Genomic DNA, 16,261 nt, shown 5'->3' on the forward strand with positions numbered 1-16,261 from the left:
TGGGTTGCCTCAGGCCAAACAACCAACAGGGAGGGAACCCAGCCCCACCCATCAGCAGTCAAGCTGATTAAAGTTTTACTGAGCTCTGCCCACCAGAGCAACAGTCAGCTCTACCCACCACCAGTCCCTCCCATCAGGAAACTTGCATAAGCCTCTTAGATAGCCTCATCCACCAGAGGGGAGACAGCAGAAGCAAGAAGAATTACAATCCTGTAGCCTGTGGAACAAAAACCACATTCACAGAAAGAGAGACAAGATGAAAAGGCAGAGGGCTATGTACCAGATGAAGGAACAAGATAAAACCCCAGAAAAACAACTAAATGAAGTGGAAATAGGCCACCTTCCAGAAAAAGAATTCAGAATAATGATAGTGAAGATGATCCAGGACCTCGGAAAAAGAATGGAGGCAAAGATCGAGAAAAAGCAAGAAATGTTTAACAAAGACCTAGAAGAATTAAAGAACAAACAAACAGAGATGACCAATACAATAACTGAAATGAAAACTACACTAGAAGGAATCAATAGCAGAATAACTGAGGCAGAAGAACGGATAAGTGACCTGGAAGACAGAATGATGGAATTCACTGCTGCGGAACAGAATAAAGAAAAAAGAATGAAAAGAAATGAAGAAAGCCTAAGAGACCTCTGGAACAACATTAAACGCAACAACATTCACATTATAGGGGTCCCAGAAGGAGAAGAGAGAGAGAAAGGACCAGAGAAAATATTTCAAGAGATTATAGTCGAAAACTTCCCTAACATGGGAAAGGAAATAGCCACCCAAGTCCAGGAAGCGCAGAGTCCCATACAGGATAAACCCAAGGAGAAACACGCTGAGACACATAGTAATCAAATTGGCAAAAATTAAAGACAAAGAAAAATTATTGAAAGCAGCAAGGGAAAAACGACAAATAACATACAAGGGAACTCCCATAAGGTTAACAGCTGATTTCTCAGCAGAAACTCTACAAGCCAGAAGGGAGTGGCATGATATACTTAAAGTGATGAAAGGGAAGAACCTACAACCAAGATTACTCTACCCTGCAAGGATCTCATTCAGATTCGATGGAGAAATCAAAAGTTTTACAGACAAGCAAAAGCTAAGAGAATTCAGTACCACCAAACCAGCTCTACAACAAATGCTAAAGGAACTTCTCTAAGTGGGAAACACAACAGAAGAAAAGGACCTACAAACACAAACCCAAAACAATTAAGAAAATGGTAATAGGAACATACATATTAATAGTCACCTTAAATGTGAATGGATTAAATGCTCCAACCAAAAGACACAGGCTTGCTGAATGGATACAAAAACAAGACCCATATATATGCTGTCTACAAGAGACCCACTTCAGACCTAGGGACACATACAGACTGAAAGTGAGGGGATGGAAAAAGATATTCCATGCAAATGGATATCAAAAGAAAGCTGGAGTAGCAATACTTGTATCAGATAAAATAGACTTTAAAATAAAGAATGTTACAAGAGACAAGGAAGGACACTACATAATGATCAAGGGATCAATCCAAGAAGAAGATATAACAATTATAAATATATATGCACCCAACATAGGAGCACCTCAATACATAAGGCAACTGCTAACAGCTGTAAAACAGGAAATTGACAGTAACACAATAATAGTGGGGGACTTGAACACCTCACTTACACCAATGGACAGATCATCCAGACAGAAAATTAATAAGGAAACACAAGCTTTAAATGACACAACAGACCAGATAGATTTAATTGATATTTATAGGACATTCCATCCCAAAACAGCAGATTACACTTTCTTCTCAAGTGTGCACGGAACATGCTCCAGGATACATCACATCTTGGGTCACAAATCAAGCCTCAGTAAATTTAAGAAAATTGAAATCATATCAAGCATCTTTTCTGACCACAACGCTATGAGATTAGAAATGATTTACAAGGGGAAAAACATAAAAAACACAAACACATGGAGGCTAAACAATACGTTACTAAATAACCAAGACATCACTGAAGAAATCAAAGAGAAAATCAAAAAATACCTAGAGACAAATGACAATGAAAACACGACAATCCAAAACCTATGGGATGCAGCAAAAGCAGTTCTAAGAGGGAAGTTTATAGCTATACAAGCCTACCTCAAGAAACCAGCAAAATCTCAAATAAATAATCTAACCTTACACCTAAAGGAACTAGAGAAAGAAGAACAAACAAAACCTAAAGTTAGCAGGAGGAAAGAAATCATAAAGATCAGAGCAGAAATAAATGAAATAGAAACAAAGAAAACAACAGCAAAAATCAATAAAACTAAAAGCTGGTTCTTTGAGAAGATAAACAAAATTGATAAACCGTTAGCCAGACTCATCAAGAAAAAAGAGAGAGATGACTCAAATCAATAAAATTAGAAATGAAAAAGGAGACGCTACAACAGACACCGCAGAAATACAAAGCATCTTAAGAGACTACTACAAGCAACTCTATGCCAATAAAATGGACAACCTGGAAGAAATGGACACATTTTTAGAAAGGTATAACCTTCCAAGACTGAACCAGGAAGAAACAGAAAATATGAACAGACCAATCACAAGTAAGGAAATTGAAACTGTGATTAAAAATCTTCCAACAAACAAAAGTCCAGGACCAGATGGCTTCACAGGTGAATTCTATCAAACATTGAGAGAAGAGCTAACACCTATCCTTCTCAAACTCTTCCAAAAAATTGAGGAGGAAGGAACACTCTCAAACTCATTCTATGAGGCCACCATCACCCTGATACCAAAACCAGACAAAGATACTATAAAAAAAAGAAAATTACAGACCAATATCACTGATGAATATAGATGCAAAAATCCTCCACAAAATACTAGCAAACAGAATCCAACAACACATTAAAAGGATCATACACCATGATCAAGTGGGATTTATCCCAGGGATGCAAAGATTCTTCAATATACGCAGATCAATCAATGTGATACACCATATTAACAAATTGAAGGAGAAAAATCATATGATCATCTCAATAGATGCAGAAAAAGCTTTTGACAAAATTCAACACCCATTTATGATAAAAACTCTCCAGAAAGTGGGCACAGAGGGAACCTACCTCAACATAATAAAGGCCATATATGACAAACCCACAGCAAACATCATTCTCAATGGTGAAAAACTGAAAGCATATAAAAATGGGAGTGAAGATGTAAGATACTTTTATCTTTCTAATGGGGAAGGTGAGAACCTTGTACAACTTCTTCCTAGCACTTATACTTTTAACTTTTAAATTCCTTATTTCTGTGTTTAATGTTTGTCTTCACCAATAGACTCTTAGTGAAGGCAAGGACTAAATTTCTTTATTCATTATACTCAGTACTTAGCACAATACTTTTAAATATAATAATTTTCCTTATTGGAGATTAAAAACAGAAAAAGGAAGTTCTTTTTTTCTTTCATGCTTCTTTATTTTGACTAATGAAAAAAATACTTATTAATTATATACTATAATCCAAACATGTTCCATACCCTTGATTAGGATCACAGTCTAATCTACAAGAGGGAAAGGTACCCAGCATTGAGATCTACTTCTGTAATTTTGGGGGCATTTCTTTCCAATTTTATTTCTATTCATAGGTAATAAAATTGGGATAGTTTTATAAACATTGATATCTAACCAGCTTTTCTAACCAAATATTTTAAGTCTTTTCCCCATATGTTGAAACATTTCTTTTAAACCTGATTTCTAATGGCTCCATTGAAGTCCATTATGTGGAAGCTCTGTAATTTAGTTAACAATAATGTTAAGCTGGAATGTATGCTCCATGAATATAGGAATTTTTTCCCTGTCAGTTCACTGCAATTCCCCAGCACCTACAACAGTGTCTAGTACATAGTAGGTGCTTAATACATAAAAAATGAATGAAATATTTAGGTTGTTCTATTTTTTCTATATTAGAAATAATGCTCTCCAAAGCATTTTTGTACAAAATGCTTTCACTGTATTTCAGATGCTTTTCTAAATAATTACTTCTAGAAGAAACTTCTAGAAGAGGACCTTGCTGGTTGAAATGATATGGACAAACATGATTTCAGAGTCATTTTCTCTATGAAATAATGTTATCTGTGGCTTTCTTTTTTTTTTTTTCACACTTCAGTTTTATAAATTTTCTATAATAATATTCTAAAAGAATCAAAATAGTTATTTTTTTTCTTTTAAGTGCATTTCTTTTATTCAGGGAGCAGTTAGTGATCTTGTGCCTGGAATATAGGGTTTTTGTTGTTGGTAGTGAAAGAAGAGGATTGAAAGTTTTCTTGGGCAGATGCAGTGAATGATTTGGTATGCTATTCTAAGGAACGTTATTTCACAGGAATGGGAGTCCTATCAAATGTTAATAAGCAGAGTAGTGATAGAATCAGAATGATAAGAAAGATAATACTGATAGTGTAGAGGAAGGATTTGGTAGAGAAGAGACCAGAGGGAGGGAGATGCTGGATTTCTCACTCTCTAGCCTCCACGTCATTCAATTAATCATTGATTTTTTTTATCCTAAGTATTTCTTGAATTTCTTCCTGTCTTCCTTAGTTAGGTCCTCAGTATCTTTCACCTCAGCTACTGCTGTAACCTTCTCATTTCTTTCCCTGCCTCAGAACCATTCTCCACAGAGCTATTAAAGTTATGTAGCTACAACCAAATATGAAGAATGGTTCCCTATTATCTACATTTTAAGGTTCTAGTTGATTAGCGTGGCATACAAACTCTTCCATTATTTGGATCCTTCACTTTGATTTCTAGCTATTCCCTGCTGTGACGAAAACCTTTCCTAAGAAAGAAAACTGCTTATTATCCCTGATTGTCTTCAGCCCTCTCCCCCGCACAGATAGCACTTGCTTCTGTGCCTTGCTCATGCTGCCCCCATTTCCCAAAATACAAAATATTCCCTCTCTCCAGTCAGACCCCCCTAGGTCCCCTTTTTCTGGGGCTCACTGTGTAAGACTCATATGTCAATAACCTCTTCCAAGAAATGTTAACATAGATATTCACGGATTACATACCTCCCTCCTTTCTCCTGCCTTTTGGCTTAGGAATCTCTCTTCTGTGCTTTTTATAGGACCTTGTTGTTACCTTTCCTTTCATGTTGTACTATAATTATCTGTTTAGTTATGTTTCCCACACTGGACTGTGAGATTTTTGAGAGCAAGGGCTCTTTTATTTCTTTGTATTCTCAGCAGTTAGCGTAATGTCTGACATATAGTAAGGTGGTCAAAAAGGAACCTATTGTCATTTTTCAGATGAAATAATGAGGGCTTGAACTAGGCCAGTGGGCAAGAAGGATGGGTGGGATAGACAGACTGTTAAAGAAGTCACTTTGGATGTCAGTGATAAGTTAAAGGTAGAAATCATGGATGACTGAGGTATGCAACCTGAGTAAATGAGTTTAACGTGCAGCTTTTTGACTTCTTAAATTTGAAATATTTGCTGAACATTCTAGAGAGATGACTAATAGGTAACTAGAAGTATGGGTCTACCTATTAGGAGATAAGGATTTAGGAGTCATCAGCGTAGAGATATTAATTAGGGCATATGGAATAGATAATACAGGTCAGGAAGGAGAGGAGATATAAAAAAAGTGGAGTAGAGATCCTTGGGGAAAATCATTTAATAGGTTACAGAAAAAAGAATAAGTAGGGAAGTATATTGATTGTCAGTGATGTCCAATAATGAAGAGAGGTTGAAACAGATGAGAGTTGAGAACAATGTATTTTATTTGGAATTTGGAAGGTCATTATTGATCTTTGAGAGAGTAATTTCAGTCCAGTAGAGGGAAATAGCAACTAGATTGAAATAGGTGATTGAAAGAGGCTGAGAAACAAATGATGAACAAGTGGAAAAAGCAAGCATATAGTACTCTTTACAAATGTGCTTTATGGAGAAATGATACCTTGTGGAAAAAGGGATGTGATACCACTTTCTTGAGGGGAAGGTAGGATGGCAATAAAGTTTTTGTTTTATGTTTTGTTTTTGGATGGGAGATGGTCGTGGAAAAGTTTATCAATTGGTGTTCAGGAGCCATAAGAAAGAAGGCTTGAAGTCCAGAAATAAATCTTTAATGGAACAAGGGAAAGAAGAAAAGGAAGGGGAGAGTCTGGCGTTAAGATCTCAGATGATACTGTTATCCTTGCAAGTGGTGGGGACACTTCTTCCTTGGGCTCAAAAGGAAAAGAAGTAGGGAGAAGTAGAAATATAGAAACATTTAAAGGTGGTATGAGGGAATGTGAAGGATCTATTTTCTGTGAAGTAGGCTACCAGGTCATTAATTGCAGGGTAAGGTTTGGATAGGTCAGGGATAGGATAGATGGTGGTGGCAGGGGGGCACAGGTTATTTTACAAGATTGGTACAGGACAAAGGATTAATGGTGAGGCTGCAGATGGATTTAGGGCTCAGTTGAGATTGAACTATGGAAAAAAATAAAGCAATAATATAAATACTTAAATAATATGTGTATTTGTTTATATATTTTTTTCCATAAAAGGGACTGAAGAAAAGGACAGGGCCCTGGAGAATTGCTTATAGTTACTCATTAGGATTAAGTGAGGCAGATAGTTAAGGACAGTGATATTTGCTCTATAGTCCTAATGCTTGGAAGAATTGAAGAATGAGTGCAGGGTCGGGAGTGGGCTGCTGCAGACAGCAGTCTGGCTGTCAGTGGACTGAGAATAAGTCCTGCCTGGTCATAGGCCAGTGTGATCCAGAGTCAATTCAGAGTATTTAATGCATGGCTGATAATATTTGAGATTTAGTATGAGAAGGTGCCTTCCTTCCTTTTCTTTTCTTTTCTCTTCTCCTTCCTTCCTTCCTTTCTCTCTCTCTTCCTTTCTTCCTTCCTTTCTTCCTTCCTTTCTTTCTTTCTTTCTTTCGTTCGTTCTTTCTTTCTTTCTTTTCTTTCTTTCTTTCCTTCTTTCTTCCTTCCTTCCTTCCTTCCTTTTTTTCTTTCTTTCCTCCCTCCCTCCCTTCCCTCCTTGTCTCCTCCCTCCCTTCCCTCCTTCCCACCTCCCTCCCTCCCTTCCTTCCTTCCTTTCTCCCTCTCCTTGCTCTGTATGTATATCAATTAAAGTATGTAAAATAAAAGCAACAAATAGATTGTAGATAATTTACTCTATTTTAAGACACAGTGAATTTTGTACAGAAAAGTAGTATTGGCTGGATTATGAGCTCTTACTGCTTAGTTATTCATTCCTGGTTAAAATATCTCTGGTGGCCTTACATACCCTGTAGTAGTTATCAACTAATAGATTTCAAAAGGCAAAGACAGCCCTAAAGAGATAATTTTTTTTCTCCAAAGTATTTTGTCTTCTATCAGGAATTTGTCATTAGGTATTATACAGACCCAGTGGATAGGTTCATCTCTGGCATGGATATCTGACAGAAACGGCATTTCTCTCAATTATGCTTTTTCGTTAAACAAAACAAAACAAAATGACTCTGAAAATGAAAGCATAATTTATGTACCTCCTATAAGAAATGCGTAAATTATGGGAAATAATAAAGGAGCAAGATATAATTGAAAATCAACAGCTCTACGAGTTAAGAACCTTCTCTCTACGACTCAATTGTTGTCAGTTACTGCTTAACTTAACGCTGGGTTTTCCTTTTTGCTTTCAGGAAAACCTTTAACTTACGCCCTGGGTGTTGCCTGTCCACAGTTTCCTGGTGGCTCACCACTTCTGCCTGCTCCAGCCTTGCTCCGGCAGCTTCAAGGCTTCTGGGCTTCAGAGCTTGTTGTGAAAGCTTGCTGCTTTGGCCTGCTACCCCTGCTTCAGGTGTCAAAAGCTTTTAATTAGCTTGCTTCCTCTAATTACCATAACTAGGCCCTAATGTGTCTGCATAACCTAGTCTTAGGGTCTGAAAGGAGAATTATTTTTAGCCATTCATTCTTCCTTAAAAACTCTGTACCCTGGCTCTCCTGGGAGTCAAGGGAGAGTGAAAGAAGTTTGAAGTTATATTGCATGATTCACCTTTGATAGCCTCTGTATATGGGCTAGTCTTCAGTACATAGGGGCACACTGGCATGGGCATACTATATTTTTATAGCCGGTGTCTGCTCTAATTGGTCAATGCCCATGCCGTACCAATTTCTAAATATTTTGACTATCACTACTATATATATAAGTTACAACTCCATAGAGAGGATACCTCTAGCTGGTTTAGTGAACACTTTGTAGTGTTTTTAGTTTGCTTGTTAAAGAGACTCAGTATTTTTTTATTAAATATTTTGAATGCAGACTGATCACTAACAGAACAGTTTATAAAAAACAAATACAGTGATTTCCATACAGATGAACAATGATCACCATTAACATGGCAATAGGAATCAAGACTATAGGCATGATGAGTGGGAAGATCTCTTCAAGAACCTGGAGAACTATTCAGTACTCATAGCAGTAAATAATTCTAGCTCTGTCATCAGGTAGTGAGGACTGTAGAACCTACTTCAGAGCGGTGTAGGAATTGATTTTGGCAGTATATGCATTGTGCTCAGCCCAGTGCCAGTCACAGTAAGCTGTCTATAAATGAGTGTTTTTGTTTATTATTATTAATGATAAGTGATGGTAGACATTACACAGCAGAGATAAAAAGGAGACAAAGACACGGAGCAATAAATAGTGAACAGTAACAATACACAAAAGATAATAAAAGCTAAGTTGTGAAGTTGAGACTTTAAAAGCCATACATAATTGTTAAGAGAGCAACGTGAGCTGGAATAATCTGGTACACACTTAAACCTTAAGATACAGAATTGTATCTCTTTTATCATAATGCCTTATTTTTGAGTTTCAGTATCAATTTAGTAGTGTACTTGAAGCTGAGGATATTGATGCCTTTCAACTTTCTATGTATATACACTCATATAGATTACAAATCACTCGTGATTTATTCAGTAAATATTTATTGCATACCTATTGATTCCCAAGCACTGGGCACATACTAGTGAACAAATGAGAAAAAGATAATACCCACCCACATAGAGCTTATGTTCTAGTGAGTGAGGCAAACAGTAAGCAAAATACATAAATAGAATATACAGTTTGTTAAGTAAAAAGAGCTAAGGGGAAAAGGAAGCAAAGACATGGGATAGAAAGTGTGGAAGGGCAGAATGACATTTTAGGGAGGGAGTGAGAGAGCAAACCATGTAGCTATAGGGGGGAAAGACCATTTGAGACCTACAGAATAATAAGTGCAGAAACACTAAGTTGAGATTGAACAAGGTGACCAGTATGTTTGGAGAGAGTGATCTAGGAGGAGAGTAATATGAGATCTGGGAGACCACGATATGTTGGACCATGCTACTTAGGAGTTATAGCAAGGACTTTGACTTTTACATGGAGAGAGATCAGAAACTGAAGTTTTGGAGCAGAGTGTCATGATCTGAGCTAGTTTAAACAGAATCACTGTGGCTGATGTTTTGAGAACAGATTTTGGGCCGTGAGAGCAGAAGTAGAGAGGCTAGGTAGGATAGTCCAGGCAAGACATCATGGTAGATGGGAATGGTATGGACTAGAGGAGGAGGTATGGCAAATTCTGGATATATTGAATGTAGACTAGATTTGTAGGACTGCATGCCAGCTGCTTCTTGGATATTGAAATTCTGTTTAATATAGTATGATCATTCCTAAGTTATATGTTGTATCTATAAGTCATGATTCTTAAATCGTGTTTAAGAACTCATTCATTTACATTTGTCACCTACTGATTTTTCTGTAGCGTTTGCGGTTTTTCTAACATCATAGTGCTTTTAATATGCTGTCTTTAAAGACAGCTCTATATTTGGTGTTTTTAAAAACATGTCTTTGTTCTGTATTAAATTTATCATCTTCCCATCCATACTAAGTGTACTTTTCATTTTGATCAAATTATATAAGAAAGGACATTTTAACATACTAACCTCTTATATGTCAGTTAGCTGTGGTTCTTGAAAATCTAGAACCTGAAGTTAGATTTCTAGGAGAATCTTCTTCTCCTTCTTCTTCTTCTTCTTCTTCTTCTTCTTCTCCTTCTCCTCCCCCTCGTCCTCCCCCTCGTCCTCCCCCTCCTCCTCCTTCTTCTTTATGAAATGAACGTGAAAATGATCTGTAGTGTTAAAGGAGAAAAGCAAGATCAGTTTTATTTTATCACTTCATCAACTTCATATTCTTGTCTCATCATGTCATCAATTTGATAATTTAAGAATATTTTCTGAACTGACTTTTAAAAAAATTGAAGTATAGCTGATTTACAATGTTGTGTTGGTTTCTGGTGTACAGCAAAGTGATACAGACACATATTTTTCATATTCTTTTCCATTATGGTTTATTACAGGATATTGAATGCAGTTCCCTGTGCTATACAGTAGGACCTTGTTGTTTATTTTATATATAGTAGTTTGTATCTGCTAATCCCAAACTCCTAATTTATCCCTCCCTCACCCCGTTTCCCCTTTGGTGAACTGACATTTTTATTTCACCACATCCCACCTCATTCCAGAAGAGTTTTTAGGCAGCTCATGAAACTGTTGTAAGATAGCTTTGAGAATGTTTTTCACCCTGCAGCAGCATGGCATTCCTGATTATCACATAGATGTGTAGTATGGGTCTCATTTTGGCCATTATCAGCCACACTATAAATACCTCAGTAATTAGTGGTCATTTCATGATCAGGATGAGGTATGGTATTCCATACTATCCCACCCCATGCTTCAAATTTTATATGTTCTGTACAGAAAATGTAGAAAGGGGAATAGAAATCATATCCCCTAGAAATACCTGATTTTTAAAATGTTTTGATGCCTGTCTTTCTCAGAATAATTTATAATAATAATAATAATAATTTCTTTAGTATTCTGATGTTTAATGGTGTGTTTTGGCATGGATTTCTTTCGGTTTATTCTGTTTGGTGTTTGTTCATCTTCTTGAATCTGTAGGACTATGTGTCTTGCCATATTTCGGAATTATTTTAGACCCTATTTTTCTAAGTACTTTTACAGACCTGCCTACTTTCTTTTCTCCTTCTGGGACTCTGATGATGCGAGTGTAAGATCTTTTGTAAATCATCACACAAGTCCCTGAGGCTCTGTTCATTTTTGTTTCCATTCTGTTTTTTCTTTCCTGTTATTCAGATTGGTTAATTTCTACTGTTAGACCTTCCAGTTCACAGATCCCTCTGATCCCTCCTTTGTGCTGCTGAATCTATCTACCAATATTTTTATTTTATTAATTTATAAAATTCCCATTTTCTTCTTCATTAATCTTCCATTTCTTTGCTGAGACTTTCTGTATCTTTGCTCAGGTCTTCTATTTATTCATTTGTTTCAGATATGTTTATAATTGCTCATTGAAGCATTTTTATTACACTGTGTTAATATCTTGTCAGATTATTCTGACATCTCTGTTATTTTGGTGTCAGCATCTATTGATTTTCTTTTCTCATTCAAGTTGAGATTTTTCTAGTTCTTGGTAGGATGAGTGATGTTTGATGAATGACTCTGGATCTTATTTAAACCTTCCATTTTAGCTGGCTTTTCCTGACACCATTCCAGCAGTGGGAAGGGGATTGCCATCTCCTTACTGCCAGGTTGAGGTAGAAATCCAGTTTCCCCACTTGACCTTCCTTGACACCCAAGGAAGGGCTCCTTGTTATTCTTGGAAGGGAATGGGAGTTCCAGCCCCCTGACTGGTTTCCACTGACACTGTGGTAGAGGTGGCCTTCTTACTGCTGGGCAATGGTGAAAGTTCTTACTCTTTTCTGATACCACCCCAGTGGGGAGAAGGGGGAGATCCTCATTAATGCTGGGTGGAGATGGAAGTCCTGGTTCCCCATGTGGTCTCCACTGACACTGTGTGTGGGAAGGGGCTTGTTACCAGCCAAGGGGGTTGAAAATCCTGGCCCCCCTTCTCTAATTACCCTCGTGGTGTGTTTGGGCACTTCATTAAAACCTCATGTGATTGGAAATCTAGTTCCTCACTTGTCTTTCGCTGACACAGGTGGTCATCGGGCCACAATGTTTTCTGTGGTGTTTAACTTGAGCAGAATGTTTATTTTCTAAAACTTTTCTGTCTTGCTAGTTTGCCCCCTTCTTGGTTCTTTGGCTAGAAAGAGTAGCCTTTTGTTCAGGCTTTTGTTTTCTGCTTCTGTTGGCATTTCTGGGTTGCTGGCTTCTTCAGCTCTAAGTCTGTGAAATAAGAACCAAAAAGAAAACCCAGGGAACTTAACACTGTGTAGTTTCAATGTTCCTGACACACTGTGTCAGGTTCCATTGTCCCTGGCCAGTCATCCTTTTTCTCTCCAATTTCAGACTTCTTAGTTTATTTTACATATAACGTCCAGCTTTGAAAATATAAATCTGATCACATCACAGCTTCAACATACATACTTAAATGTTTTCAGAGGATCCCCGTTGCCTCTGGGATAAAATTAAAATTTCTCAATTCTGATTACAGGGTCCTTCATTATCTTGCATGTGTTTTCCTCTCTAGGTTTGTCTTTTGTTATTACTCCCTCACCCACTGATCCCAGCCATGGTGAACTACTTTTAGTTTCACCTAATCACCTCCAGGTTTTTCACATATTTGGTTGTTGTTTTTTTATGTAGTCTTCTTTTTCTTCACCCCCATTTCATTCATTTTTTTCATCCATCCATCTGTCCATCCATCCGTCCATCCATCCATCCATCTAAACATCTATTTGTTTCTTTCTTTCTTTCTGCTTGTTTGTTTGCTGGAAACACTCTTCACCTGGTAAATTTCTACTCCTCTATAAAACTTTTCACCACTGACACATTTTTAAAATTGCTTTACTTCCCTCGCCTTACCACTAGACTATAAGCTCCTTGAAAACAGGGACTTTGAGTATTTTATTCATTGAAATATCGAAGTGCCTATAATGATGCTTGGCACATAAAAACCCCTAAATCAATATTTGTTGATGAATGAGTGAATGAATGACTAAATGAAACCTCACTCTTGGAAATCTCTGACCACTTCCTAATGTATCTTCCTACGTTGTGTCTTTACAGGCAATTCCCAACACGCTCACATCTCTTACATACAAATAAATGGTCCCTGGCATCACCCTAATTGGGGAGATTGATTACCATTAAATTACTGGTTGAAATGCCCTTCCTTTACTTTATTCCTACCTTCTCCCTAAAGTCAGTGCTTATAGGATTACTCTACTCGTTATTTTTTATCATTTCCCAGAGGTGGAATAGAATCAGTGAAAATAATGTTGTAAGAAAGGCTGTATCCCTCTTTTTAGTATTCTTCCTTCCCAAGCACTGTTTTCTTGATCATGTGTTAGTCCCAGTGATACTCTAGATTTTATTCCATCTCCTCAATATCATTCATTAATTCATTTTTAATCTTTTTTATTGTGGTAAAAAATACATAATATAAAAATGATCATTTTAACCATTTTAAAATGTACAGTTCAGTGACATTAAGCACATTCACAATGCTGTGCAATGATCTCCACCATCCATCTCCACTTTACCCATTAAACAATAACTCCTATTCCTCCCACCCACTAGCCACTGGCATCCACCATTCTACTTTCTGTTTCTTAGAATTTGACTACTCTAGGAACCTCATATAAATGGAATCATAAAATATTTGTCCTTTTGTGACTGACTTATTTCGCTTAGTGTAGTGTATTCAAGGTTCATCCATGTTATAGCATGTGTCAGAATTTCCTACCTTAATACAATATTCCTCAGTATGTATATACCATATTTTGTTTATCCATTTATTTATAAATGGACTCTTGGGTTGCTTCCACCTTTTGTTTATTGTGAATAAAACTGCTATGAACATGACTGTACAAATACCTGTTCAAGTCCCTGCTTTCTCTTCTTTTGGGTATATAATAAGAAGTAATTCTTGGGGCCTCCCTGGTGGCGCAGTGGTTGAGAGTCCGCCTGCCAATGCAGGGGACGCAGGTTCGAGCCCTGGTCTGGGAAGATCCCACATGCCGCGGAGCAGCTAGGCCCGTGCGCCACAATTACTGAGCCCGCGCGTCTGGAGCCTGTGCTCCGCAACAAGAGAGGCCGCGACAGTGACAGGCCCGCGCATCGCGATGAAGAGTGGCCCCTGCTTGCCACAACTGGAGAAAGCCCTCGCACAGAAACGAAGACCCAACACAGCCATAAATAAATAAATTAATTTAAAAAAAAAAATTAAAAAAAAAAAGAAGTAATACTTATAAGAAGTAATAAGAAGGAATTCCTGAATTATATGGTAATTCTGTGTTTAATTTTTTAGGAATTGCCTTACAGTGCCTCAAGGGTTATGGTTTGCACCTCTGTGTACTGTCTGTGTCTCTCCAACTCTACACTGAAACCACCCTTTCTCTGTCTCCCTCTGTCCCCTTTCTCTCTCTTTCTGTCTCTGTCTCTTTCCCTCTCACACACACACAAACACACACACAATACTGTCCTACAGTATGTAAGTAAAGGAGAAAAATAGTGAATGGAGGGGAAGATAATAGGGGAATCTGTTTTCCTTCATCATGGTTAGAAGTAAAATCTCTTCACATCAGAAGAGTTATGGATTATTTGAGAAATAAGACCATAATGGAAAAGCTGTGACACTGCTCTTGTGTATCAGAGAGAGAGGTGCTTTGATTGTTCTGTCAACCACCTTCTGACTCCAGCCTCAGTCCCTCTGCAGTTTATCAGTGTTCCGCTGTGAGTGCCACTTTAGTCACGCCCTTCTCTTAATTCCTATATCATCCATATAACCTGCCACACAATTTGTATTTGATTTTCTGCTTTATGATTTAAAGAGTGTTACTCTTGTCTTCCTATCTCCTTCAAGACAGAGACCGTATTTTGTATTTCTCTTATATACCACACAGTGCAAAGAAAATTCCTGTGTATTGTGCCCTCATTAAATCCTTATTACTAACAGATTGAGTTTGAGGATTCTACTAGCAGCAGTGAGTTAAGAACCATTTTGTTGCTATGAGCTAACCTCACTTCCCTAGTACTGCTTTTCTATTTAATCACTAAAATAGTTTTTAATAACTTCATCTAAATGTTTTGGCTAGTCATGTTGTCATATATTTAATAGATATTTTTGATAGTCTTTGAGGATTTCTTTCAAAATTTTAATCGAATTTACTATTTGTTGTAGTGAATGTGAAAGCTCTTCTACCTGAGCCATTTTATAGTAGTTGGCCAAAGTTCAATACATTCTGAATTTTTCTTGATTTGGGGTTTTTATCTTTGGGGGATACAAAATTCTGTGTATTCCAAATTACAAGTGCTATACTTTTCTCCATATTAGAGGGTTTTATAAGTAATTGGCTGGGTTTGTTTTATCCAGTACATTTCCTCATGTACTTCTCATAATTTACCTGTTGTTGTTGTCTAAATGAATATTTTGAGTCTTTTAGGCATTTTTAAAGTATCTGAAATATGAGTCATGAAAATCTGACACGTATTTTGTATTATCTACTTAACAATTCCATGGCAAAGCTGCCAACATGAAATGGCTGGGATAAAACTAAAATTTAACCTATATTGAAATAAAACAATAAAAACATCTTTAAAGACTGTTGAAGCTATCACATTTAATACATTTTGCTGTAAACTTTATATGATGCAGACATTTTATGAAATATTGACACTTTTTTTGTTTCTAACAGAGCAGTTTAGATAAATGGATGACTCAATAATCTGCAAAAAATTTTAACATGCTAGGGAAGAACTTTTCAAAGTAGAAGAAAGGAAGTGAGCATTCTCAGAAGGCATTACTAAATGTGCCATGTTACTACTCTAGATTGATATACCTTAACCATAAAATTTGATTAAAATGACCCCAGAAATGACAGAAGTCAGCTGTGTCACATACTAAATTTTGACTCCAAGTTATTAGAAATAACAAACTAAATTATACCTACTTTATAAATCATTGAAATCGTAAAAGTGCTGAAAAGTTAAAATAACAACAAAAAAAATTTAAACATGTTTAAAAGAAATTAGTATAAACAGAAATATTCCCACATGAAATGCTGAAATTTGAGAAAATGATAAAATGTAATTTTCTGAATATAAGACTGAATACCCTGTGATCCTTAAGATTAAACATCCATTGATATGTTTTATTGTTCTTCAAGGAAAACACTTAATACATACTATTAAGACGAAATGAAAACTAATCAAATGCAACTTTGCAGATATTTTCAAAATTGCTAAAAACTAATACCTAAGATAAATAAGCTTTTAATAAATCTATAAGTTTAGGGC

General features: G+C 36.7%; 1 protein-coding gene across 1 annotated transcript in view; it reads left to right on the top strand.

Annotated features, from left to right (window-relative positions):
* The first annotated feature begins 9,514 nt into the window (after positions 1–9,514).
* LOC132372632 (serine/threonine-protein kinase MRCK alpha-like) overlaps positions 9,515–16,261 on the top strand; it is a 128,528-nt gene continuing 121,781 nt past the window's right edge. Inside the window, exon 1 of the mRNA XM_059934747.1 lies at positions 9,515–9,530. Within this exon, the coding sequence (XP_059790730.1) occupies positions 9,515–9,530 (16 nt within the window). The remainder of the gene's footprint in view (positions 9,531–16,261) is intronic.

The sequence above is a fragment of the Balaenoptera ricei genome, chromosome 1, assembly GCF_028023285.1.
Source record: "Balaenoptera ricei isolate mBalRic1 chromosome 1, mBalRic1.hap2, whole genome shotgun sequence".
Taxonomy (NCBI): Eukaryota; Metazoa; Chordata; class Mammalia; order Artiodactyla; family Balaenopteridae; genus Balaenoptera; species Balaenoptera ricei.